The 26,663-nt window shown below is 37.6% G+C and overlaps 1 protein-coding gene across 2 annotated transcripts in view; it reads right to left on the reverse strand.

Moving 5' to 3' along the window:
• Positions 1–26,663, reverse strand: part of MERTK (MER proto-oncogene, tyrosine kinase) — a 132,389-nt gene that overhangs the window by 68,979 nt on the left and 36,747 nt on the right. For both annotated transcript variants that reach the window (XM_072634677.1, XM_072634676.1), the window contains exons 2-4: positions 18,421–18,844; positions 9,672–9,772; positions 7,008–7,181 (exon numbers count right to left, since the gene is read on the reverse strand). In XM_072634677.1, the coding sequence (XP_072490778.1) occupies positions 7,008–7,181; positions 9,672–9,772; positions 18,421–18,833 (688 nt within the window). In that variant the 5' untranslated portion in view covers positions 18,834–18,844. The remainder of the gene's footprint in view (positions 1–7,007; positions 7,182–9,671; positions 9,773–18,420; positions 18,845–26,663) is intronic.

Raw genomic sequence — 26,663 nt, forward strand, 5'->3', positions numbered from 1 at the left:
TCTGTCCATTGCACCCCTAGCTGCCTCCTTTAGATAATACCCTGACATTGCAAAGAGGCAAACTTGATTTCAAAATCTTCTCAATAAAATTAATATGTTTTGGATGTCAAAGAGTTCCAAAGTACTTTGGATCATAGTCATAACATACGGGGCATCAGTGGACAAGACATCAAAATTTGAAGGTTATTGATAGCACTTGAATCTCCTTCAGAAGTAGATAAAAACAAGGAAGCTTGGCATCTAGGAAGAGTGGTTATTTAAAATGGGAAGATATCATATGGGGCTCTTTCACGCTACTCCATCAGCCATCAAGAGCCTCACTTCAAGAAAGCTACTCTATGGCCTTTCTCGGCTCATCACAAGGCAAAATCCTGGGGTCTCACTCCTTAGAGGATTGTGTCCTCCCCAACAAATGAACTTGCCTTAAAAAGTTGTTTCAAGGGTATGTTACATGCAGTTTATCCAGGCAACAAAATTACTAGTAATGAGACCTAATGGTTTGCCAAGGAATCTGTTCAAGCCACAAACTTAAGTTGTCATTTTCTTGCCAGATGTACAAGGAAATTCTTAGGGGAGTAACTATGATCCCATTAATGGGACCACAGAACTTGAGGAATCATAAGTAATCATATTCACCTTGTCTTCATCTATTCATTCAACAAATTAAAATTTAACAAAGCTATATTAAATATCAACCATGTGCAAGGAAATGTGTAGGAGATGCAGATCCAAAATTAAAGTAATAAATTCCTCAGCATCAAGGGGATATTTATATTCTCTAAAAGGTAGTGCAGTGGGAGGAGCAGGGAGAGGAACTGGAGAGATATATCACATACTCTGGTAAATATAAGATAAAGCAGAGTGTGACAAGGAGAAACGAGAAAGGACAACTCAGTGCTCTAGTAGTCTTTGAGAGGGGAGAAAATTTTCACCTGAGAGTGTCAGGAAAGGCCATATGGAAAAGATGGTATCTGAACTGAGCCTAGAAGAACAATTAAGGTTCTAAGAGAGGATGCTGAAAAAGGATTGCATTCCAGGAATGGGGGACAACCTGTGTAAAGTACACAGAAGGAGAAGATGCATGTAAGGCAATAATGACAACAATAGAATTTATACGGCAATTTAAGGTTTGCAAGGTGTTTTACATATATTAACTCCTTTGAGTCTCATAACAACCCTGACAGGTGGGTGCTATTATTATTCCAACTTTACAGAAAAAAAAACTGAGGCTTTGAAAGGGTAAGTGACTTGCCCAGGGGCAAGATACTAATAAGTAGCTGGGGCAGAATTAGAACTCAGTTCTTCCTGCCTCCAAGTTCATTGTACCATTGTATACTCAATCTATTGAACCACCTAGCTGCCTAGGTAAATTATACATGATAATAAGCACCACTGTTTTGTAGAAATATGGTACAAATGAGACCAAGGTCAGATAATAAATTTAGAGCTGGCAGAGGCTTTAGAGATAATGCAGTCCAATCATCTCATTTTACAAAAAAAAAATGAAACCAAGCCCACGAGTGATAAAGTGATTTATCCAATACAAAGTCAACACTGACAGTCAAGTTCCCAGATCTGGGACTTTCTCGCCTCTAACACACTGCCGCACTCATGGGTGCGATCTCCACAAAGATGACTTAATTTTACTCCGTTCCCTGACCAAAGATTATACCCTAAATCTAGTAACCTTTATGAAAATGCACACACAAACTCTCCCCATAAGGGGAATAACTCCTCAAAGTCCATGTCCTCTTATGGGGGGTCAGAAGCATCATCTCCACGAACAAAGGACAATATGTCGAATACCTTATAACTGAAGCTCACAGGGCACAGCTTTTTATTCTGGGGCTTGGAGCAGAACAATGACAAAGCAATTATTAGCTATGGTTCCTTAATAACTATGATATCAGAAAAAAAAACTATTATGGAAGGAAAATTCCTTACCTTCCTGTTCACAAATTTGTGTGCTTGTCCATATCTGTCCAAATGACTAAAGCTATTGAAGGATTTTTGTTTTTCTATTCAGAGTTCTATATTCTAGCAGTTTAGAAAAACACAATTCTGGGCCAATGGTACTCAAATTACTAGAATTTTTAACTGTTTAATATATATACCTGAGTTTTTCACAATGGATGTTCATCTACTATCAAAAAGGATTTTCACAATGGATGTTCATCTAATATCAAAAAGGATTTTCACCTATAAGACAATGCAAGGCACTCATAGTACCAGAGTTATTTTAATGACCTTCTCAACAAAATGTGCGAATTGAGGGCTCCGGGAAGCCACTGTAAGATGAAGGGTTTTTTTAAATCCACTCGTAGGCTAAGAGCCTTTATTTTCTATCTAGCCATGGGCTGCCCACAATACTTTATATATTATTTTCTAGGGAGAAGAGATATAAGAATCCCTCTTAATGCTGATAAAGGAATCCAAAAAGATCTTGACAGGCTAAAATGTTGGATGGAATTAATGGGATGAAATTTAATAGGGATAAAAATGGGTTCAAAAAATAAGCTTCACAAGTACAAGATGGGGGAAGCTGTTGCTTGTCTGAAAATTATTAGGGCATTTTGGCAGATTTCAATCTCAACAAGTCAACAATGTTATATAGTAGCCAAAAAAACTTACATAATCTTAGACTGCATTAATGGAAAACTGGTATTGAGAGCTTGGAAAGTAATAGTACTACCGTTAATAAGTCCTGGGTCAGGCCATAGCTAGAATGTTCAACTGTGGGTATCACATTCTAAGGACCTAGATAAGCTACAGAGCACCCAGGAGGGTGAAAATCCTTGAGATGAGGATCAGTTTAAGGAACCAAAAATATTTAGCCAGTATTTAGGATGGACAAGTATTTGAAGGCTTACATCATGTAGAGAATGGAAGAGGCTTTTTTTTTCCCTGTGTGATCCCAAAAGGGAAGAGCAGAAATGGAACAATGGGTAGAAATTATAGAGAGGTCAGTTTAGACTGTATGTAAAGGAAAAACTCCCTAATAATTGTTTTTCCATAATGTCTGACTCTGTGACCTTATTTGGAGTTTTTGTGGCAAAAATACTGGAGAGGTTTGTCATTTCCTTCTCTAGCTCATTTTACAGATGAAGACACTGAGGCAAACAGGGTTAAGTGACTTGTCCAGGGTCACAACAGCTAGTAAGAGTCTGAGGCCACATTTGAACTCAGGACTTTCTGACTCCAGACCTAACACTCTATCCACTGAGCCACCTAGTTATCTTTCATAACGATTAAGGCTATCCAAAAGGGCTGCCTTTAGAGTTAATGAATTCTCCATTATTAGAGATCTTCAGACAAAGCCTGTATGACCAACTAATTGTCAAGTTGACTAAGTATATATTGTAATTCTATAATGACTGCTCTCATCTACATTCACTTTATTTACATTCTTGCACAACCTGTGAGTTAGGTACTCTAGGCACTATTACCCCATTTTGCAGATGAGGAAACTAAGCCTCAGAAAGAAAACATATTTAATAATTATCAGTGGCAGCCTTCAAACTCAAGTGTCTCCTGAGTCCAGTGCTCTTTCCTTTGACTCTTAGTAAATGTCTCTGTCTAAACAATGAGCTTGCCAAACTATGCCACTAGAAGCAAAATTCCAGACACTAGCCCTTTTCTCATACTTAACTTGTAAGCTAAAAAACAAAACACCCAAGATTTGCTTTTAAAAAAACACACTTGTTCAAAATGAGCGTGGCTGACTACAAGATATTGGCTAGTCAAATCAATACATCTACTAAGTACTTGCTGTATTCTAGTAGTCCTAGGAGGCATGACACTTGGGTGCTAGTACTTTTTAATTAGCTATGGTCAGAGGATGAGAATGACTTCTAGCCTTTCTTTGGTAAAGTGAAAAAGACCCTGTATATAACATTAACATTTATAAAATGCAGTGTGGAAATTCACTAAAATGCATTGGTTTGTATAATAGGCATAATAATGCCTAATCCAGGGATTCCTTTGGGGTTAAAATAAGGGAGCAGGAGAAAAAGGAAAAACTATTCTATAAATCCAAATTACTCTATTTTTCTCATTCCTAGTCATGCTGGTGCTAAGATTATAAGCTCTCTGGGGATAGGTACTGGGTCAATCTAACTTACCTGAGCCCCTCTAACAGGTCACCACCAGGGGTTACTTGGTAAATATTTAACAAAGGGGAGGAGAGCAGAATGTACACAGGACATACTTAAAAGTATGATCTGCATATGACACTTCCTGAAGTCTAGACAATCAACAACAACAAAAAATGAATCAAGACTCGAATTTTGGTGTTTGCCGATTTCTCAGGTGTAAATGTAAACTTAACAATCTTGGAACCCACTCTGGTACTTCCCTGGATCACTAAAGTCTTTAGCATTGGCTTGAATTGCCTTTCGAAACCTCAAAAACCTTAAAAAATGAGAAAATAGTCTGACTTCTCTGGAATACTTTATAATTGTTTAGAAACAGGTTTCAATTTAGACCTAGCAGACTAAATTTAAGTCAAAGTTTTTCATTTAAAGCTAAATTTGGAAGAATTATATAAACAAGAATAAAGACTGTGAGCCCCATTTTGCCATTCTCAAGTGACTGATAAAGATATTTACTACCTTGGCAAATATCAAATAAATAGTTCTCCATTTGATTACTGTAGTCATCCAATGAAGTGATGAACTCATCACTTAAAACCACACATTAAAGATTGTTTAGACTAAAGCATGACTAATCCCATAATTACGCTTTGGCAGAACTCCACCATAAAACTGTGGTCAGAGGATGAGAATCATACCTCTATTACAGGTTTCTGTAGCAAAATGAAAGAGACACAGAATATAACAGTGAATATAAAGGACAAGATCTGACCCATAGTATAACGGAGGCAGTGTGGTATTGTAGAAAAAGCATTCGACTAGGAACCAAGAAGCCTGGGCTGCACAATCTTGGGCAAGTCACAGTGTCTCCAAACTTCAATCTAATCACCTGTTGAATGGCATGATCCCTAAGGTCCCTTGAGTTTCATGTGTCTATACATTTATAGTATTTATGGTGGAAATTGAAAACATTGTTCCTTCCATACTATAATTAGTTAGAAATTTAATGTCTTTCCCCCCTCACCCCAGCATGTTTGGAGAGTGTGGTATGGTGCATGGAGGCATGGCCTCAGAATCAGGAAAACTTGCATTCAAAGTCCACCTCTGACACACTTTCAGTGTGAAGAGAAATTCTCACAGTTCTATCCATTATAAAATAAAAGATATAGTCAAATGAGTGGCCCATTGATATAAAAATTCTGAGAGCGACCAAGCAATATTTCATAAACGTCTACTGTGTACAAAGCACTATCTTAGAATCTGGAGGAGATACAAAGTTTTCAAAGATGCCAACATGAGCGTCTTTGATCTATGATCTCTCAATGGTTACATCCAATGGCCTTTGCTGAGGTCTCATCATTTTGGACTTCTCTGTAGCCTTTGAGACTGCTGACCATCATCTCCTCCCCCTTTATACTCTTTCCTTTCAGGAGTATAGAAAGTACATAAAGCTTTATAACTATAGCTATTAAAGCTGCATAGCTTTAATTATTATTATTGCATGCAAGAAGTAACTTGCCGTTTCCATATCACTGAGGCAGTAGGATGTGAACCATGTGGGAGTATAAAACGGAGGACTACAGCCTTTTTTAAAAGAAGAGAATGTACACAATGTGCAGCTCATAGCATTACAAACCTCAGCCCTCATTTCCACCCACTACCAGACTCTTCGGCTGCTAGGAACAGGGATGACTGGATCCAAGGCAAAATATCAACCAAGCCCCGAAAGCAACAAGATCACCTTTTTACTGTTCCCTAATTAATTCTCTACTATACTCTTCAGAACAGTTATTTCAAAGCTTTTCTTCTATTTTCAGGACTCCCACACCACATCATCATTATAGCAAGCATCTATATAGGATGCAATGGTTTGCAAAGTGCTTTACAAATATTATCCCATTTTATCCTGGGAGGTTAATGCTATAATTATTCCCATTTTATAGATAAGGGAAAGGGAATAAGCATTTATATAGCACCAACTCTGTGCCAGGCACTATGTTAAGCACTTTAAAAATGTCTCATTTCATCTTCACAACAACCCTGAGAGGTAAGTGCTGTTATTATTCCCATTTTACAATTGAGGAAACTGAGGCAGAGAGAGGTTAAATGTCTAAGACAAAATTTAAAAATAAGTGCTCCTGACTCAGGATCCTGTGTTCCATCCACTAGCTCCCCCAATTTCTCAGCAGCAGACTTAAACTCATACTTTGCTGAGAAAATAGAGGTTTTTCACCATGATGCAGTCACATTTCTTCCTAACTCTAAATCTCAAAATTCTTTAACATTATCCTCAATTCTCTCCTCTTCTACTCCAGTATCTAAAGAAGGGATATCCTTTTACTAACCAAAGCCCACCTTTGATGGATCCCATCCATCTTTGATCTTTGAATCTTTGATCCCATCCCCTCAAGAAGATTCTATCCATAATCATTCTCTCTGTCTCTGCATCTCTCTCTCTCTCTCTCTTTCTCTCCTTCTTCTCCCTCTGCCTCTCCCTCTCATTCTCCCTATCAAGTAAAGTAGATCATTCCCTGCTACCTAGAAACATATCCAAGTCTTCTGCTTCTTCTAAAAAAACTCACTTGACCCTAGGATCCCCTCAGTTAATTCATTCTATATCTCTCTTCCCTTTCACAGTCTAACTCCTAGGAAAACAAAAAATAACCTGTCTCCACACATTGCCTCTTCTTTCTCTCCTTTCACACACTTCCCAGCCCCCTTAAAGTCTGGTGTACGACTCCATTACTGAAATGAAATAGTTTTCTCCAAAACTGCCTTTTCCAATAATATCTCTATTGCCAAATCTAATGGTCTTTTCTCAGAGATGAGACAAAGGAGAGTTTCCCATCAAAAGCTTTAATTTAAATTCTTGCCACCAATCACAATTCTAACAAAAGAATGCACAGTGTGACTTACCAGAGACAGTTAGAACAGAAGGAGATTTTTCTGGCTTGTTGGTAACACGATTGCTATTTCGAACCCAAAAAATGTTGACAGGTTCAGGAGGTCCCACTGCATGACAGGTGAGATTGAAGGCTGTGTTTTTGCTAACATTCATGCTCTCAGGCTGTTTAATGAAATAAGGAAGTCCTTAAAAAGAGAATAAAAAATAACATTAAGAAAAAAACAGAAAGAAAAAGGTCCTGAGGAAAATAACAATTCTATTAGAGAAGTAGTTGCTTTCTGTCTTTTCTTTTTTTCTTTTCTTTTTACAACCTTCTTAAGATCTGGGAAAAGACTCATTGGACCTGATAAAAGCCTATTAAGACACAATGGCTAATTCCTACCAATCAACCTTCACCACAATTTTATTTGCTATACAAGTTCTCCAAAGGTTTGTAATTTGACTTATTAAAATGTTAAAAAAAAAACTGTAAGAGAAAAGTGGTTTGAAAGAGTGATAATAAGAAACCATTAAAATATTTTTAACTCACAGTGTTTTTGTTTTACTACAATAAACATAAAGTCAAAGAAAAAGCTTATTCATTTTTACGTTCAGTTTTAGTCTTTTCACTTTATATATGTGAGTTATACTAAGTATCATCATCACCATTATGGAACTGGAAAGTTTTCAGAGAAGGGTAATCATGACAAAGGAAGCCCTCAAATTCATGCTATATGAGGACTGGTAGGAAGAAGTATGGGTAAGGCATGGTGGCACATGCCTATAATTCCTGTTCTTTTGGAGGTTGAGGCTGGTGGATCACTTGAGCTTGGGAGTTCTGAGCTACAGAAGGCTAAAGTGATCAGATGTTCAAGCTAAGTCTGGCACCAACAAAAACCTCCCAGAAGTGGGGTAAGGAATCACCAGGCTATCTAAAGAGGGACAAATTAGAACATGTCAGAAACAGAGCAGGTCAAAGTTCTTATGCAGAGCATTAGCGAGATCACGATAGGGAAGTGAAGAAGAAAGAAGGAAGACAGAGGAGGAAAGGGGAAGAAGGAGGAAGAGGAGGAGGAGGCAAAAAACTAGGAACAAGAGATAGAAATTCTGTAATGTCACCTTGAACCTATATAGCATTTTTATAGTTTTCAGAGCACTTTTGCATACATTATCTCATTTGGACTACTAAAAAGTTAAGATCCTGACTAGTAAGATCTACCACTAGAAACCCAAATATGGGGCCATTTAAAACAGAAGCTTAGCAATACCTCCAAGCATTCTAGCTGATGTATACTTGGTGCCTGTGCTAAAAATTAAACAGTTCCAAAAGTTTCTAAGGTTTTTTTTTTAATCTTGAGATCAGAATAACTCACTGGTTCTAGTTTGGATATCCTAGGAATGCTGGAAAATTGGTTATTTGGAGACTCAAAAATGTATGCAAAGCTATTTGGATATAATGACTAATTCCTACCCTGGATATTTTCCTGGCATCCTGACAAATGAAAGGTCCCCTAATTTTTCCAGATGGGTGGCAAACTATGGAGAACCTTTCTTCACGAAGCTATTCCAAACCCTCAAAGGTGATCACTCCTCTATTGGGTCAGTCTTGGGCAATACTCTGGGTTATACATCTTTTCCCCTTTTCCTTTACTAACCCTTCTCCTACTCAACCAAAAAAACATCATGTTCCATAAAGAGATTTTAACTCTTTAAGCAGTTTCTCAGAAGAATGGGTAGCAAGGAAAAGTTTCCATGGAAAAAATGCTTCTTGCTTTAATCACAAAGCAAAATGAATCTCTTGGGAAAAAAAAAGAACATGACGTCAGATCTTAGGGAAAGGACAGGAATCAGTAGCTAAACATCAGTCTGAACCCAAGAAAGATACTCACCCACTTTGGGTCTCATTTCCTTTAAGAGTAAGTGGAGTCTTGTAAATGGTCAGCCACTCATAGTGAAAGATATCAAGTAAGCAAATATCCATTTGCACCAAAAAGGTAATAAAAGTTAACAGCACACAAGTAAATATGAAAGTGATTTCAGAAATGCTTCATTTTGCAATGGAAACAGCACTAAACTTAGAAATGGGAGATATCTTGGTTCAGCTCTCAGCTCTGATTAGTTGTGTGACCATAGGCAACTCCCTTAGCCTATCTCTCAGTTTCCTTATCTGTTCAAACTATGCTGTTTGTTCTCTGACCATCATCCCCACTTCTCTCTCCAGAAAAAACTTGGACTCTGCCCATGGAACCATCTTGGGCAAGAGATTTCACTTAATCTTGCCCGGATCCAATCCTCCACCTCACTTCCCAGTCAGGGAAATGCCTCCTTCTTGGATGTCTTATCCCTCAATCCATGTCTCTTTTGTTTATAGCGCTTTTTCAATATAGTGCCTCGATGTCTGTATCCTCAGAGCTAAGGACAGCATCTGGCCCATAGTAGTCAAGTCAACAAGTATTTATTAAGCACCTACTAAGCACCAGACACTATGCTAAGTGCTCAGGATATAAAGAAAAGTAAAAGGCAATCTCTATTTTAAAGGAGCTCACAATCAAATGGAGGAAAACATTAATAAGTGTTTATGAAATGTTTTATCTATCAAAATGCGGGTATTAATACCCACAGCCTTTCACTTTGGAGAATCCTAACAAAGCTTTCAGTGAGCAGCCTTATTCTCAATCATTTGTGTTTTGACTTACCTTGTACTTCAATGTAGATGGGCTCAGACACAATTTCATCACCGTTTATTCTTAATTTGCAAAAGTAGGACCCATTATCAGAACGCTGAACGTTGCTTATGCTTAGGAGAAAAAAAAAAGATTTTTACTTTCTAGATTAGTGACTGTCCCCACAACAGAATCCTAACTGGTAAGATCTCCCACAACAGCAACGAGACATTAGTTGAAAGACTAATTGACAAGATGGGTATGGCTTTGAAACTTTCAGTTCCTTGTCTCCTCTTCCTCTTCTACATTTTCTAGACGCCACACAGACCCTACAGATTTTTCCATGCTGTAAATACCAATGATTGACAAATAGGAAAAAGCACTATCATGCACATGCTGTTCATTTCTATTTCCCAAGTTTCCAGTCACTTTAAAGTTGTCTTTGGAAATTATTTCTCCAGAAGAGAAGTGGGGGACTTTAGAAGTGCAGTGTGGCATCCACTTCTAGATTTGTCACTAGAGGATGATTTTTGCTTAACTGTTTTTCTTTGTTTCTTTTTATAAATTTCACTTTAGACTCAAAGGTCAGAACACAAAACAAAGAAGCAGAAACATATCATAAACCTAAATACCAGAACTTATTTAAGTTTGTATTTGGTATTTGCAAAGTAAGGAAGAAAAGCATGTCATGTGCATAGCAGAACGTAAGAGAGGATTCAAAATATGTAACAAAATTTCATTTCAAGAAAGCGTGTATGATAAATAATACACGTTGGGTTGAGAATTGTCCATCTTTTCTTTGCTTCCTTTTGTTTTCTGCTGTGCATTTTTTTTACTTTATTTTTCTTTGTTCCAAGGGCAAGTTCAGTTCAACCACTTCTTGGCCTTATCAAGCTAAGATCAAGAGACCGTGATGGAAAAACAAAACCCATCAATAAAACTTTTTTTTAAAAGAAAGAAGTTCTATTTACAGGTCAGCATAGCCAGACAGGTGCAAAGAAACTCACATTCATCAATTATTATCTAGGTAGTGAAGCTGATACAGTGTAGACCTTGGAGTCAAGAAGACCTCAGTTCAAATCCTGCCATAGACACTAACTGACTAGCTTTGTGACTTTGCACAAGTCACTTAACCTCTTTGCTTCAATTTCCTCATCTGTAAAATGGGGATAATAGTAGCACCTACTTCACAGGATTGTTGTAAGGATCAAATGAAAAAACATATATAAAATTGTATGCAAAGCTTAAAGTGCTATATAAATGCCAGCTCTAAAAAGAAATAAAATAAAATAAATAAAAAACCAATAAAAAAATAATGCCAGTCTTAGATATTTTTATTCCTTGGCCTGCCAAAATAAAAATGACACAGATATTGCCACCCAGGTTAAAAAACTTCATGGCAGCAGCTCTCATTTTCTGAATGACACTGGAGATTTGTGCATATGGATTCACTTACCCTAAGGAGCTGAAGGAATGACCATTGAATCCGATTCAATGTTTTTAATACTTACTGGGTGTAACACATTGTGCTAAACTCTGCAAATACAAATACAAAAATAAAATAGTCTCTGCCCCCAGAGAGCTTATATTCAATGAGGGGAAGGCTGGAGAGTAATATACATACAGATAAATAAATGCAAAATAATATGAAGAGGGAGAACGTACAGACATGAGTTTAAGCTTCAAGGAAAAGTAGTATCTGAGCTGAATCTTATAGGACACTAAGAATTGTAAGAGGTAAAAAGGAGTAAGGATAGCATCTCAGTGTCCTCCACCTGTGCTTAACTCCATCTTTCTCTAGCTGATAACTGTTGTTCATACTTGCTCCCCAGATGGTGCCTCACCTACTAATTTCATATAATTCTGCTATGAACCAGTTACAGGAACTACCTAAGACAGGAGTTTCCACTATACTACACTGAGTTATTTATTATTTTATAGCTATCGTTGTTGTCATTAGTGCTCCAAACATTCAGTTGCCTGATCTAATGAACATGGACCTTCTCTCCATCATTTGAGACCCTAACTCATTCCCTACCTTAGTATTTTGTTCTCATCTTTTTCAATGGAGTTCAGAAAGAAATGTTCTGAGACAAGTCATTCTCTTGGTATTATTTTATATTTAATGTTCTACAGACTATAGCAGAGGTGGATCAAATACATTTTGTAGTTGAATGAAAGTACTAGTACGTTAGCTCATCCACTGCAGGACCTTTGAAAAGATCCCTAATACAACTCTTATAGCAGAGAGGACAACAGGGACGATATGCACTCCATCCTTTTCGGACATGGTTTTGATCCTTGCTTCCAAGCTCCCTAACCCCAAATGGCAGTGGAGCTCCACTGCTGCCCCCTTTCCCCAGGTGCAAAACACCTAAGTAAGGTTCAGCATTTTCTATTCCCCTCTGGTAACTGCACACTCCATGAGTCCAGAAATCATTTCACTTTTATGTTTGTGTCCCAATGTATCTGGCACAGTGATAAGCAAATGATAAGAGACTTTACTGAGGGTCACGTTCATTTTTAAGAGTGGCCTCTTCCCTTCCTAAGGAACATAACTCAACTTCCTAAACTGAACATGTCTAACTTCCCCTTTAAAAAATATAAAAGAATGAATTTTCTACCCACTGCCTCCAAATATTACCTTGGTAAGATTTGAACTCACAGAAGTTCAGAATTAGAAACTTGTCAAATCAGGTGGCCAAATGAGGGATTGTCATCAATAGAAATGGAAATTCTTTATTTTGGGAATCAAACCAAGGCAGTCCTTCCCATGGAAGGTGCTAAGACCTGAAGATCTCAAAAGCAGTTACTTCACTATTTTCTCTTTTTTTTTCTTGTGGTTTTTCCCTTTTGTTCTGATTCTTCTTTTACGACATGACTAAGGTAGAAATATGTTTAATATAATTATCAGATTGCACGCCATCTTGGGGAGGGGGATGCGGAAGAAAAGGGAAAATTTTGGAGCTCAAAATCTTATAGAAAATGAATGTTGAGGATGAGAAATAAATAAATGGTGAAAAAAAACATGCTTTCTTCTTTGAACACTCAGGTACTTCCTAAATTGCACTTCATTAAAAGCTAATTTGTTGACTTTGCTAACTAGTTACAATATTTAGGGCTTTTAATATCATCTTTATTAATCTATTAATGCCATTAAATATTTTACTTTTTCACTCACAGGCTATGACTATACAATGCTAAGAGAGATTTGGTCAATGTATTCAATTAAGCAAACCTGTTAGTTCAATTAAAAAAATTTTTTAGTTAAGACTAATTGTTTGGTTGACATAACTAGTCCAAATGCTCAAAGTGGTGAAACATTACAAAGATGAAGGTAAATCATATGGACTCATTTTCCCATTGGAAAATTCTTCCCAGCCTTTGTTCTGAGGAAAGTCCCCAGCCCATCCATCCCTCATTCTCTGGACTTAGCACCCATGCTCCTGCTTCATCCCTCCACCTCGCTCTGACTCTTGCTTTTTAGCTCTCCTTTCATATGTTTTCATCCCCAGTTAAAAAGTAAGTTCCTTGAGGACACGGACTGTCTTTCTTTTTGCTTGCATTTGTATCCCCAGCACTTAGCACATTGCCTGGCACACAGTAAACCCTCAATAAATGTTTGTTGATTAAACTGACCAAGGTCTGTGTCATTTTCACAGGAATTAAAAATCTTACTGCCTATTAAAAAAAAAACCTCAAGAAACAGCCACCTATGGAAATGTCAAGAGAGCATACACTACAGGATTGCTAGGATGGTGGTAGTTCTGAGTTTGTTTCCTGAAAAGGAACCATAGAAAGTTTTAAAAAAATCTTTTTATAGCTTTCTTCTTTTTCAGTCCTGCTTTTTCTCTGATAGAGTCATAAGATTGTACTAAAGACCAAGTCCAAGAACAATAAGCAGAAAGTTTTGTTTTGTAGAAAATTATATTTTGATTACTTAGTGGAGTAATTATGGGGAAACTTTAAGGGGCTCTTTCCTCTCTATTGTTTTTAGTTAGTGGGTATAAAAGCAAAATAATATTTGCCTACCTTAGGAAGTTTTGACCAATAAGTTGTGGGGGATGGCCTGCGTCCCCAGGCGGCTAGGTGATGGGGTGAAGAAGAAAGACACAGGAGGCTAGAGAAGATAGGCCAACTCTGTTTATTGATCTGAGCGTCAGGATATATATAGACAGAAACTGCAAGTCCACGTGACATTCTGCTCCTCTCTGTCCTAGTGATCTGGCCAGTCTTATTGTCTTTAAAGACTGTTAGCCTGGAGGGCATCTATTTTACATATCCCTTGTATTCTGTAGTTCTCTAGTTTGTCTCACAGAGACAGCAACATGGCGGGGCATAATGAGCACAGTCTCAAAGAACAGTTTCCCCAAGGTCTGTCCTGAACTTGTCAACTGCATTCCATCCTGGCCCTCAACAATAAGTCATAGCAAAAGGTTCCTGGTCAAAAGACCCAAAAGGTATAGCGGAACAATAGAAAGTGTTGCAATGAAAAATAACGTTTTTCTTAAAGTCTTTATTTATTAAAGCTTCAAATAGAAGGATTTAGTTTAATCTTACTAATCTCCTTCCCTCCCAAACTGGAATTCCAATCCCACATTGCCACTAGCTGCTTCCTCTTAACTTCCACACATCCAAAATATAACTCCTTATGTGTTCCCAAAAAACTCAACTATGGTGGGAACAATATCCTAAACTTCCCACTTCTCATTCAAGTTAGGTTAGTTTTTTCACCCTTAAAAAGTATTGAAACTCTTTTTGAGATTTAAGTGACTGAGGGAACTAAAGATTCAGGCTCTTGACATCACTTTTTGATGGCTTGAGTTCAAAAAATAAACACCAGGGGAGCTGCAAAGGTACTTGACTGGCAGACCATAATGGGCAATTCAGAGATAAGGGAGCTTCAGTTGAATCAACTTCAGTGGCCCAGAATCAGGATGATCTGAGTTCAAATGTGGCTCAGATACTTATTAGCCATTGCGATTCTGGGCAAGTCACTTAACCTGTCTGCCTCAGTTTGCTCAGTAGAATATATAATAGGGATCACAATATAATAGGAATACAATAGGGATCGCAATAGCACCTATCTCACAGAGGTTGTGAGGATCAATGAGATAACATTTGTAATGTGCTTAGTATATTTATAAAGTTCCTACTATATGCCTCTCATATAGCAGGTGCTTAATAAATGCTAAGCAGATAGAAGGCACTTAATAACCCCTCTTCCCTTCCTTGATGTATATCCTTCCCTTGCCAGGACTAAGTAAATCTCTTTTTGTTCATTGCTGAATGACCTACAACTGGCTTCATTTCATTCCAATATGGAACCTAGACTACCAAAGGAGTCAGGCCTAGCCCAGAATATATTAACTCCTCTAAACATTCTTATTTTAATTGAGGGAATTACCATCTTTCTAGTCCTCTCTATTTACAATCACAGGAGCATTCTTGAGTCTTCTCTCCCTGGGTCCCCATGGTCAATCAGCTGCCAAGCCTTGTCTATTCTCTCACAAGAGCTCTCCCATCTCTCCTTTCTTTTCTCTCACAAAACTTCTATACTAATTTAGGTCCTCATTACCTCTCACCTGGACCATTACCATAACCTCCCATTTAGCTTCCTTCTTCCTATTTCTCCTCTCACAAATTCATCCTTCAAATGGATATTCTTAACACGGGTCTGACCATATCGTTCCCCTATTCACAATCTTAGTGGATCCTCAATGTTTACAAAATAAATAAATAAAAAATCACCAATTCAGCGTATAAAGCAAAACGCCTCCCACCTATCTTTGCAGGCTTATTTCTGTATCTGTCATGTACTCAAACTCATCTATATCCTCATACACCATAGTCAATCTCCTACCTCCATTCCTTTCCACAAGTAGATCCCTATGCCTCCTCACTGCCACACCAGCATCCCTAGCTCAGATGCCACCTCTCCAGGAGGTAATCACTCCTCCCAGGTGTTGGTGCTCTATCCCACTTATAATTACTTTGTGAATACTTTTTTCTTTGTTTTTACTTCTCCATGTACATGCCACATCCCTGCTCCCACCAGAATTAAGCTCCTTGAATACAGAAGTGGTTTAGGTTTTTAGTTTGTATCCCCAGCACCTAGAACAGTGCTTTGCATATAGTAGGTGAAATGATCAAACTTGATTCTGTATCTTTTTTTATTGATCCTATTTACAATTAATTGATTTTGTCACATAACTGCTTAAGTCATGTTCTCTGCCTCTGAACATAGTTCAGAATTCAGCTGATTCGTAAAGAGTTAAGTTTAGAAATCCAGTTCTCTTGCTAATTAATCAATGTTGTATTCTTGCCTCAAGGAATTCTGCTATCTTGGGGGGATGCAGATGGTCACAAGGGAGTTGGGATCTAGTATCTTTATACCACCAAGGAAGGAAGTCTGGTTCTATATAAGTCTGAGCCACTGTCTTACACATGGACTCAAAGAATGAACACTCCTTAAGCCACAGGAGGAAAAGAGGGGGTTATTGCTAGCCCCTCAATTCCCTACTTCCAAACAATTATATTGTTCCCCATAGCTCAGCTATGTAACCAATCATGTTGTCCTCAACCCCATGATGCTACCCACCATGCTCTCTCTATTCTTTGTTCTGTACACCCCAAAACCTATAAAAGAAAACTGTCCCCCTCATTTGGGATCTTATCTTACTGGGGAAGCTGGGGTCCTATTTATTGGTAAATTCACGCTTTATTAATTAATTGTGCTCAGAACTTTGTGCCTTAATTTACCTTATTTTAGTTGTTACATAGGCATCTAACAAATATTTGATCAACTGAATGAAACTGATATGAAGAACAAAGAAGTGCTCCAAATTCAACATCTTTGCTGATTTTCACAGCCCTTAATATTTAACCTGGATCAACAGCTTTTTGATACCAAACCAGTGTAGAGTAGTATAAAGATAGAAAATCGATAACTGGGATTTGGAGTCATTTAACATTATCAGCAGAGATCTGAAAACCCAGGTGTTAGATAAATTGATTAAGAGATGGCATCACTGCATTACTGTGAGCTTGTAGAGATTTGTAGTCTATAAAGGTTGGTGATTTTATTTTTTATGATCTATAGCATAAAAGATATGCAGAAACATTAGGCTAATATTAAAAAAAGAAAAAAGTTAGCTGTAATTTATTTATAAGTTGATCCAGTGTGCTTTTTACTAAGCACTATGCTAAGCACTTTTTACAAATATTATCTCATTTGATGTTCACAACAACCCTTCAAGGTAGGTGCTATTATTACCCTCATTTCACTGTTGAAAAACTGAAACAAACAGGGTAAAGTGACTTCCCCAGTGTCAAACAGTTTGTAAGTGTCTGAGACCAGATTTGAATTCAGGTCTTCCTGACTCCAGGCTCAGTGCTCTAACTCCTGCCTCTAATTTATGTTAATTGATTAATTTTCTTTCTGTAAGAGGAAAAAGTTTTTAAATCATAAATGATTTAGTATTTTTAAATGCTCTTAAGAAGTAGTGCGGCATATTAGAAAGAGGTCTGAATCTGGAAGTCCTGGCTTGAAATCTCAGCTCTGTGACTAACAATTTGGGTAAGCTTGGACAAGTGCCTTTACTGAACCTCAGCTCCTCCTATGTAAAGTAAAGAAGTGGAACTCGATGACATCTAAGACTACTTTCCACTAAAAATCTGTGACTTTATGATTATTTTTTAAAACCACACTCCTAATATATATTTATGTCCTTTAACCATTGTTCCATTGAAGAGTATATTTTTAGATAATTTATGAAGGAAATACAAATTGTCAATAGACATATGAAAAGATATTCAAATTTCTTAATAAGCAAAGAAATGCTGAAATCAAGTCTACATTAATGAGATATTTATTTGCACTTATTATAAGAGCAAAAATAGCCTCCTCCCCCCAAAAAAGATAAAAATTCAGTATTGACAGGGTGATAGGGAAACCAGAATATTAAAACACTCTGATTAGGATTGCAGGCTGGAGTAAATGTTTTTGAGATCAATAAGCAAATTCTGATCAATCACACAATCAATCATACTCAGAATATCCATGGCTAGGACTCTGTCCCAGAAACACAAAAAAAAAAAAACAAAAAAAAATCCTCCCCATAGATGCATAGTTAGAGATGTTCTAGTTCTTAAGAGTACTAAATAACTGATGGAACTAACCATTATTTCCAAACAACTGGAAAATAAACAAATCTAAGTATATTGACATGATGGAATATTGTTGTTGTTGAGTTATTTCAGTCGTATATAACTCTTCATGACCCCATTCAGAGTTTTCTTGGCAAAGATACTAGAGTGGTTTGCTATTTCCTTCTCCAGTTCATTTTACAGATGAGAGAACTGAGGCAAACAGGGTTAAGTGACTTCCCTATGGTCCCAGAGCTAATAAGCGTCTGAAGTCAGATTTGAAATCAGGAAGAGGAGTTTTCCTGACTCTAGCACTCTATCTACTGGAATATTATGGTGTCACAAAAATCATAAATCTCAAGCATACAAGGAAACACTGAAACAAAGTAATGCAAAGCCATATCAGAAAAATTGATTTTGTATGTACAACTATCAAAAAAAAAAAACAAAAGCAAGAATGAAAATGGAACCAAAGATGCAGAACTTCGTGCAACCCTAGAAAAGGACTCTAAAAAGAAATTTTTTGATTTATGGATGGTTATCAAGAAAAAAAGAAAGGAAGAAGAACAAGAAAAATGGAAAGGAAGGCAGGAAGGAAGGGAAGGAAGAAAGCAAGAAAAAAAGAGGCACTTACCTAAAAGTTGCAATAATTGCTGTAAATTCATCATCGGGGTAAAAGTGTGTGATCGCATGATGAGCCCCCATGAGCTCCTTCCCATCTTTCCACCAAGTGATAACTGCAGTGTCTAGGTACATATTGGGCACACTGATAGAGCAATTGAATTTGATATCTTTATGTTCAGAAAGTATTACATGTCCTACTGTGTGCTTAAAGGCAAGAGATAAGAGGCTCTTTGCATTTTCAGGCCCTACCCCAGGCATCTTTGCATGTCTTGCGCTTGGGTTCCCAGACAGTTCTGGAGTAAACAGCAGGCCAGCAACATCCATGTCAGTTGGAAGGGTATCAGATGCTTTGTAATTAGCTGGCAAAATCTCTGAAGAAGGAGGCCCTGTGGGTGTCAGGTATGGTTTTCTTTCTTGTTTCATCTCAGTGTAATCTGGGGGGAAAAACAACATATTATCAATCTTTCTTACAGCAGTAAAGAAATTATCTTTCTTGTATGTGGTGGTGTCTACCTAGAGGTAGGCACTTAACCAATCTGGGTTTTCATTCTATTTGTTTTTGTTCTGTAAAATAAGACTTGTACCTGACCTTCCTGAAGCCAGGGGCCTCTCCTGAACTCGATGCTTTCCTCAGATCTCTCTGAGATCTAAGACCTTTAGGTTCCTAAACAGCATAACCTCTAGGGTTCCTTCCAATGATATTAAGTTAACCTAGAAGACGACAAGATTGCTGTCTTGAAGTATGTGAAAAGTTATCATGTGGAACAGGAACTTTTAGACCTGTTTTGTGTAGTCCCAGTGGATGTCTACAGAGAAATAGATTTCAGTTCAAAATAAGAATGTCTAATTAACCACAACTATTGACAAATATGTTGGATGCAACACACTGATTTGTTAGGTACTATGGCCCCACCATTGGAGGTGTTCAAACAGAGGCTTAAGGACCATCTGTCACAGTATTATAAAAGATTCCGTACTAAGTGAGAGGTTGGATTAGATGACCACAACTTCCAACTGATACTCTAAGATTCTGAGATTCTAGATACTATTAACATAAGTTTGATTCTCATATGAGCAAGTGAGCTTCTCAGGGATAAAAATTTTGTCACATGGGCACTGCCTGGACCACAGATTGAGTAAATGTAGGTCACTGCTCACAAAGGGAAGAGGTTATTTGTCTTGATGGGTCAGCAAAATCTATCCTTGCCAAGAGAAAAAAAAAACCTCACAGTTCAATTTCACTGGCAGTATGGTGAAGCCTTCTCAGAACAGTGTTTCTTAAATTCACAAAATAAAATACATATAATTACAAAGGAAACCAAAGGTTACTGAAAATAAGCCAATTTTTTTCCCATGCAAGTTTATAGACCCTACCCTGAAGTCTATCTATGGAGTCCTTGGGGGTCTGTGGACCCCAGGTTAAGAATCTATGGTTTATGTTCTAGAGAACAATTTGGAACTATGCGCAAAGGGCTATAAAACTGTGCATATCCTTTGATCCAGCAATATCACTTTTAGTTCTGTATCCCAAAGACATCGTAAAAATGCAAAAAGGACTCATATGTTCAAAAATATTTATGGTGGCTCTTTGTGATGGCAAAGAATTGGAAATTGAGGGGATGACCATCCATTGGGAAATGGCAGAACAAATTGCGGTATATGAATGTAATAGAATAGTACTGTTCCATAAGAAATGATGAGCAGAGAATTTCAGAAAAACTTGGCAAGATTTATATGCTGAGTGAAATGAGCAGAAAACCAGGAGAACTGTAGATAGTAACAGTAACTTTGTTCAATGACCAACTCTGATATACTTAGCTCTTCTCAGCAATGCAAGATCTAAGACAACTCCAAAAGGCTAAAGATGCAAAATGCTGTCCACATCCAGAGAAAAGAATAATGGAGTCTGAATGCAAATCAAAGCATACTATTTTTCTCTCTCTCTCTTTTTTTCTTTCTAGTGGTTTTTCCCTTTTATTCTGATTCTTCTTTACAACATGACTAATATGGAAATATGTTTAATATGAGTGTATATGTATAGTCTATATCAGATTGCATACCATCTTGGGGAGAGGGCAGGAAAGGGAAAAGGAAAATTTAGAACTCAAAATCTTGTAAAAGTGAATGTTAAAAATTTAAAAAAAAGAAATTTAAAAAAAAAATGAAAAAAATGTGTTTCAATGAAAAAAGAGAATGTATGGTTTAGAGGAAAAAGAGAAAAGGGGAGAATCAGAGATGATCACCCTAAGAGGGTGGCAAGTGATGTAGCATTGGACATTCAGGCAGGATAACCCATGTCCCCACCCTCCATGGTGGAAAATGTGACTACAAGAGAAAAGCAGTTTTACTAAATGACTTCACCTTCCTTCCAGTTGTTTCGGCACCCTTTCACTGGCACTGATGACCTTATCTCTTGGCAGCACCACAGCTGGGGGACAGCCATTAAAATTCCTTTGTCCTTTCTCATTCCATGGTAGTCCCCTAGAGGTTACTCACCTTCCTCTTCTTTAACACCATAGAACCTCTATCCTTTCCCCAGAGACCTGGCAACCCCTGCGTTAGTTTTACTTCCCACTGCTTCATTAACAATAGTGGGAAAAGTAGCTTATGTTATACTACTTGTAGCAAGGCACTTCTATTTTTCATGGACTAAGATTCAGTCTGTCTTTTGTTCTCTGGGGGCTCATCACACTGCAGGGTATGAAGGGAAGGAGACTTACACTGGTCATTCCCCATGTCTGGAATTCTCTCCCTCTTCATCTCCATCTCCTTGATTGTCTCAGCCAAAATTCCACTTTCCAAAAGAATCCTTTCCTGGTTCTCCCATATTTTCTCCCAATATCCTTCCCCCTCCCTTCTGCACTGCCATCCCATATGACAAATAGTATTTTTAAGGACAAAAAAGAAAAGAGGGGAAAAAATGTAAATGATAAATACATGAAAAAAGTCTAAAAAAATATGTATACCTCCCTTCTCTGTAAAAAGGTAGATGGGGGTATCTTTTCACGTCTCTCTTTTGAACCATGATTGGTCTTTATAATTTCACATTTGCTTTTAATATTTTTTATGTTTTTTTTTCATTTATATCATTGTAGTCATTGTGTATATTGTTTTCTTGGCTCTGCTTCCTTTATATCACCTCTTGTAGATCTTTTCATCCATCAACATAGTGGATATTTTTAATACCACAGTATTATTTCATTACAAACATGTATCACTACTTGTTTAACTAATCCCCAATTCGAGGGCCATCTGTTGTCATTCATCCTTCATTTTCAAAGAGGACCAATGACCTCACAAGGGTGATGTATTGACTTGTGTATAAATTGGATTTAAGTGAGGCAGAGCTCCAAAAAGTCATCAGTCTCACTTTCTCCTCCAGAGTTACAAAAGTCAAGAAAAACAATGATGGCACAAGATGCAACGGGTGACATTGGCTGATGGGAGTCTATTTTGTTTTCCAGTCCCCATTAATTCTAGTACCTTTCCTTTGTTGACGACCTCCAAATCATCCTGAATATATCTTGATTGTACAGAGTTGATCTCATGTTGTTTCCCTCATTAGACTAGGAGCTCCTTGAAATAAGGAACTGTTATTTTTAACCTTTCCTTGTATCGCCAATGCTTAGTTCAGTGCCTGGCACAGAGTAGGCATTCAATTAACGCCACTTGACTGACCGACAACTTAGTTTTTTAGATAAACTTTAAAAGTTACCATCTTTTCACAGCCATAAGTGTTATATGGAGATTTTAAGGGTCTGAAATTGCTTTCCTCTCATCTGTCAACTAGAGTCATAAGTGTTATGGGTTTCCCCACCACCACTCCCTGCAACATCTTAGAATCCACTGATCAAAGAGCAGTGGTTCTTATGAATGAACGATCTAGTCCCTGTTAGATTATTTAGGAATGAAAACAATGCTCTTGGGGGAGATGATTGTTGAGATGATTGTTTCTGCTTGTTCTGAGCTTAGTCTCACAACAAAATGGGGATGGAAAGGAAACAGGAACTCAGATTTTATCAAACTTGATAGGAGTCCCCAAAAGGGATTATGTTAAATAGATTAAAATGGCATGATTACTTTATTCTCATTCTCAACTCCCCACTAAAGAAAAGCTTGCTAGAGAAATCAATATAGTACTCACATTCATTGAATTCTGACCTGAGGGATCCTCTCAAGGTTCTCACCTCTGGCAAGGCTGTGTGTGTGTGTGTGTGTGTGTGTGTGTGTGTGTGTGTGTGTGTGTGTGTGTGTGTGTGTGTGTGTGTGTGTGTGTGTGTGTGTGTGTGTGTGTGTGTGTGTGTGTGTGTGTGTGTGTGTGTGTGTGTGTGTGTGTCTGTGTGTGTCTGTGTCTGTGTCTGTGTCTGTGTCTGTGTCTGTTGCTGCTCTCCCTTTAGGTGGGAGGCAGGGTACACATTTCCACATATTTCTCCCTTTCTCTCTTAGTTCAAAGTTAAAGCTTTCTGTGATTGATACCTTGTCTAATAAGGAGAAAGGCAGATAGAATGGGACATGGGGAGAGAGAGAAGTGAGGGGGAGATTATATTCCAGATTGGTAGCTAATCAGTTCCAAGTGGTTAATTAATAGTCAATCACAAAGGCCCATATGATTTCATCTCCAAGTTGGTTGTCATTACCAATATCATTGCTATATTCCTCCCCATGGTCCAACATTCACATTCCAAGAAGCACCCCAAGTCGTTGTCATGGGTTACATGAAATCTAAACAAACCTAGCTTCAATCTAGCAAACAGATTGCTGAAAACAGGTCATTTTATTGAAAGTGATAGTAAATGAAGCACTCTTTCCCTTCCCCATCACACTTATCAGTAATCAGCCCTTCAGGTAAATCAAAGGGAAGAGAAGGGGGGGGGGGCACTAGAAAGCTGTCCTAGGAATCAAGAAATACTGAGTTCAAGTTCTATCTCTAATACATATGGGCCATGTGACCCTGGGCAAGTCAATCCTCACAAAGAGTTTCTCATACCTATGCAATCACAACTTTGCTTCTTTCCTCAGTCACCTCCAAAAGGAAAGGAAAAAAAAACCCATCAAAATGAATACTTTATCAGGGAAAGGTCCATTATCCTAAGAAAAAAAAAGAATCCTTTAGTATATGCTATTGAATGTTCTGTTTATCAGAGATCCTCCTCCAAAAATCAAAACCGCTTAAAGTTGTGGACCACTGGATCATCACAAAGTCCACAGTGTTACCCCTCCCCTTTACTGGAGCAGAAAAGAATAAAACCTCTAATCTTTATTCTTGAATATTTTCTGAGCCTGGACATATGTATCCAACACTATAACTGGCTGAAATAAACCACATCATTTTGATTGATCCTCTGACTGGCTGATAAGAGGGATATAGAGATTAGAAGATAAAGGCCCAGGTCTTTAAGAATCTTATAAGGTAGTTGATAGGACAAGATTAACACACATAAACCAATTAAAGACTGCAAAAGAGTATACGATCAAGTGCTTAGCAGTGGCTTTGGACAAGCACACATGCTATTAAAGCTCCAAAAAGCCATTTAGTTGAACCTTGTGGCTAACCAAGAATTCCTTCTGCAAGATACTCAACAAATGGTCATCCAGCCCAGGTCTGAAAGTAAGCAGAGTAAGGGGGCAATCCATGACCTTCAGGGGTAGCCTATTCCCTACTTCTGGAAAGCTCTAATTCCTAGCACAACTATTTCTTTGTACCAAGAGAAAAATCAGCCTCTTTGTAACTTCTACCACAGACTCTGCCCTCTGGGTTCAAGCAAAGCACATCTAATCTCTTTTCCACATGAAAGCCCTTTAAGATAGCTAACAAGTCTTTTTCAAAGTCCCAACTACTTTTTCTAGGCTATTGTTGAGCTGTTTTTCAGTCATGTCTGATTATTCTTGACCCCATTTGGGGTTTTCTTGGCAGACACTGGAGTGGTTTGCCATTTCCTTCTCCATCTCATTTTACAGATGAGGAACCGAGGCAAGCAAGGCTAAGTGACTTGCCCAGGGTCATACAGCTAGTAAGTGTCTGAGGCCAGATTTGAACTCATGAAGAAGAAACTTCCTGACTCTAGCATTCTATCCACTGTACTACCTAGTTGCCTCCTTTTCTAGGATAGACATTCCCAGTATTTTTAACTGACTCTTGTTTATCAAAGTTCTTAAAATGTATGTCCCAGAACTAAACACAGTGTTAAATATAGAGGAAATATGTGAAGCACTTTTAAATGTTTATTATTACGATGATGATATAGTTTGACCAGGCCAAAGTCAGAGCAGAATAGGGGGCAGAACCATCCCTCCCCAAGTCCAGGACTCCATGCTTCTTGTATTTTAAAGCTAGATCAGATTGTGTACATATATATTGAGATTTTGATCCACTAAAACCTCCACATCTTTTTTAGAAAAGACTATAATATGGTCATGCCTATACCATGTTATATTTGTAGAGTTTTTTTTAACTCATGTGTGAAATTTAATATTTCTCCGTGTTATATTTAATCTTATTTGATTCAGTCCAGTGATCTAACCTGTCAAGGCTTCTGAGAATCCTGATCAACCACAGAGTATATTAGCATTCCCTCCCAGTTTTGTGTAATCTGTAAATAAGAAAGCATCCCATCTATATAGCTTTATTAAAGTAACTGATTAAAAAATATGAAACAACACAGAGTCAAAAAATGATCCTTGAAATGTTCTAATAGTAACTCAAAGATAGTGTTATGATAGCAAGGTCCCACTACTGGGATAACTCTAACAATTAAAAACAGTTTTTTAAAGGAAATGTCTCGCACCTACTACCCATCAAAACCTAAATCGGGCAAGAACATTTTCTTAAAAACGTTTACACTTTGGCCCGAGTGAGTTAAATTTACTGGCATTATATAAAGGCAGGATGACCATGAGAAAGGTTCAGCCTCTGACACAACAAATACATCTTTTTTTGTGGGGTACTGCCATGTGGAAGGAAGGAAGAAGAGAAGCGAAGGTTTCATGTGCATCTTTTTTAAATCACATTCAGCTGCAGCTCATAATTCTGTGTAGACTTTTGGAAGAAAAAGAGTTTTTAAAGTTCGATATCATGAGGTTTCAATTAATCTTTCAAACTCACTAGGCTTTCTTTGAAAACTAATTCCAACGTGATCAACTAGACATACTGCTAACTTCCAGTTTTGGATCATCGCACACTCTGGGTCAATTTATAAGCCTATTTTGGTGAAAAGATTTAGCCACACCAAAAGAGCCCTTTGTCTTATTTCTTTACTTAAGGCATTGTCATTTTTCAGAATATTTTCTGACTGAAAAATACAAAGCATTTCTACTTCTATAGTTTTTTTAAGGCACCAAGGTATATAACTGAAGTACTATATGGTTCCTTATTGGAATAAATGTTCAGAAAAAATAATTGCATTCAGAAAGAGTCCATGCCTACATGAATAGGGATATACCTCACATTAATTAAAATTGATATGGAAAAATCATAGATCATAGTCTTAGCACTGGAATGGACTATAGACTTTCACCAACTCCTCATTTTACAGATGAAGAAACTGAGACCCAGATAGGTGAGGTGATTTACCCACAATTACACAGGTAGTTATTGTAAAACAAAATTTTAAGCCAGATTCTCTGACTTCAAATACAGTGTATGTGTGTGTGCATGTGTGTGTGTGTGTGTTTTCACTATTCTATTGCTATCTCCAAAGCAAAGGATCACAGATTTAGGGCTAACAGATACCTTAATGACCAACTAGTCCACTCCCACCCCCCATTTTACCCCATTTTACAAATGAGAAAATCAAGGTCTAGAGAAGTTAAGAGACTTTGTTCATGGTCAATAAGTGTAAGCAGTAGGACTTAAATAACAAGTCTTCTTGTCTACAGGTCCAACACCCTCTGACCACTATGTCATACTGCTTCAATCTATATTATTACATTAAAAATATCATTTTTCAAAGTATATATAGACAGGGGGCACTGGTGTGGATTGAAAATGAAGAGATGATATCTAAAAAATAAAATTAAGGGGTGAGAGAGAGGAATGTATTGGGAGAAAGAGAAAGGGAAAGGTAGAATGGGGTAAATCATCTCACATCAAAGAGGCAAAAAAAAAAGCTTTTACAGTGGAGGGGAAGAGGGGGGAGGTGAGGGAGAGTAAGTGAACCTTACTCTCATCAGAAGTGGCTCAAAGAGGAAATAACATACACACTCAATTGGGTATAGAAATCTATCTTACCCTACAGGAAAGTAGGAGGAGAAAGG

The sequence above is a fragment of the Notamacropus eugenii genome, chromosome 1 (assembly GCF_028372415.1).
Source record: "Notamacropus eugenii isolate mMacEug1 chromosome 1, mMacEug1.pri_v2, whole genome shotgun sequence".
NCBI lineage: Eukaryota > Metazoa > Chordata > Mammalia > Diprotodontia > Macropodidae > Notamacropus > Notamacropus eugenii.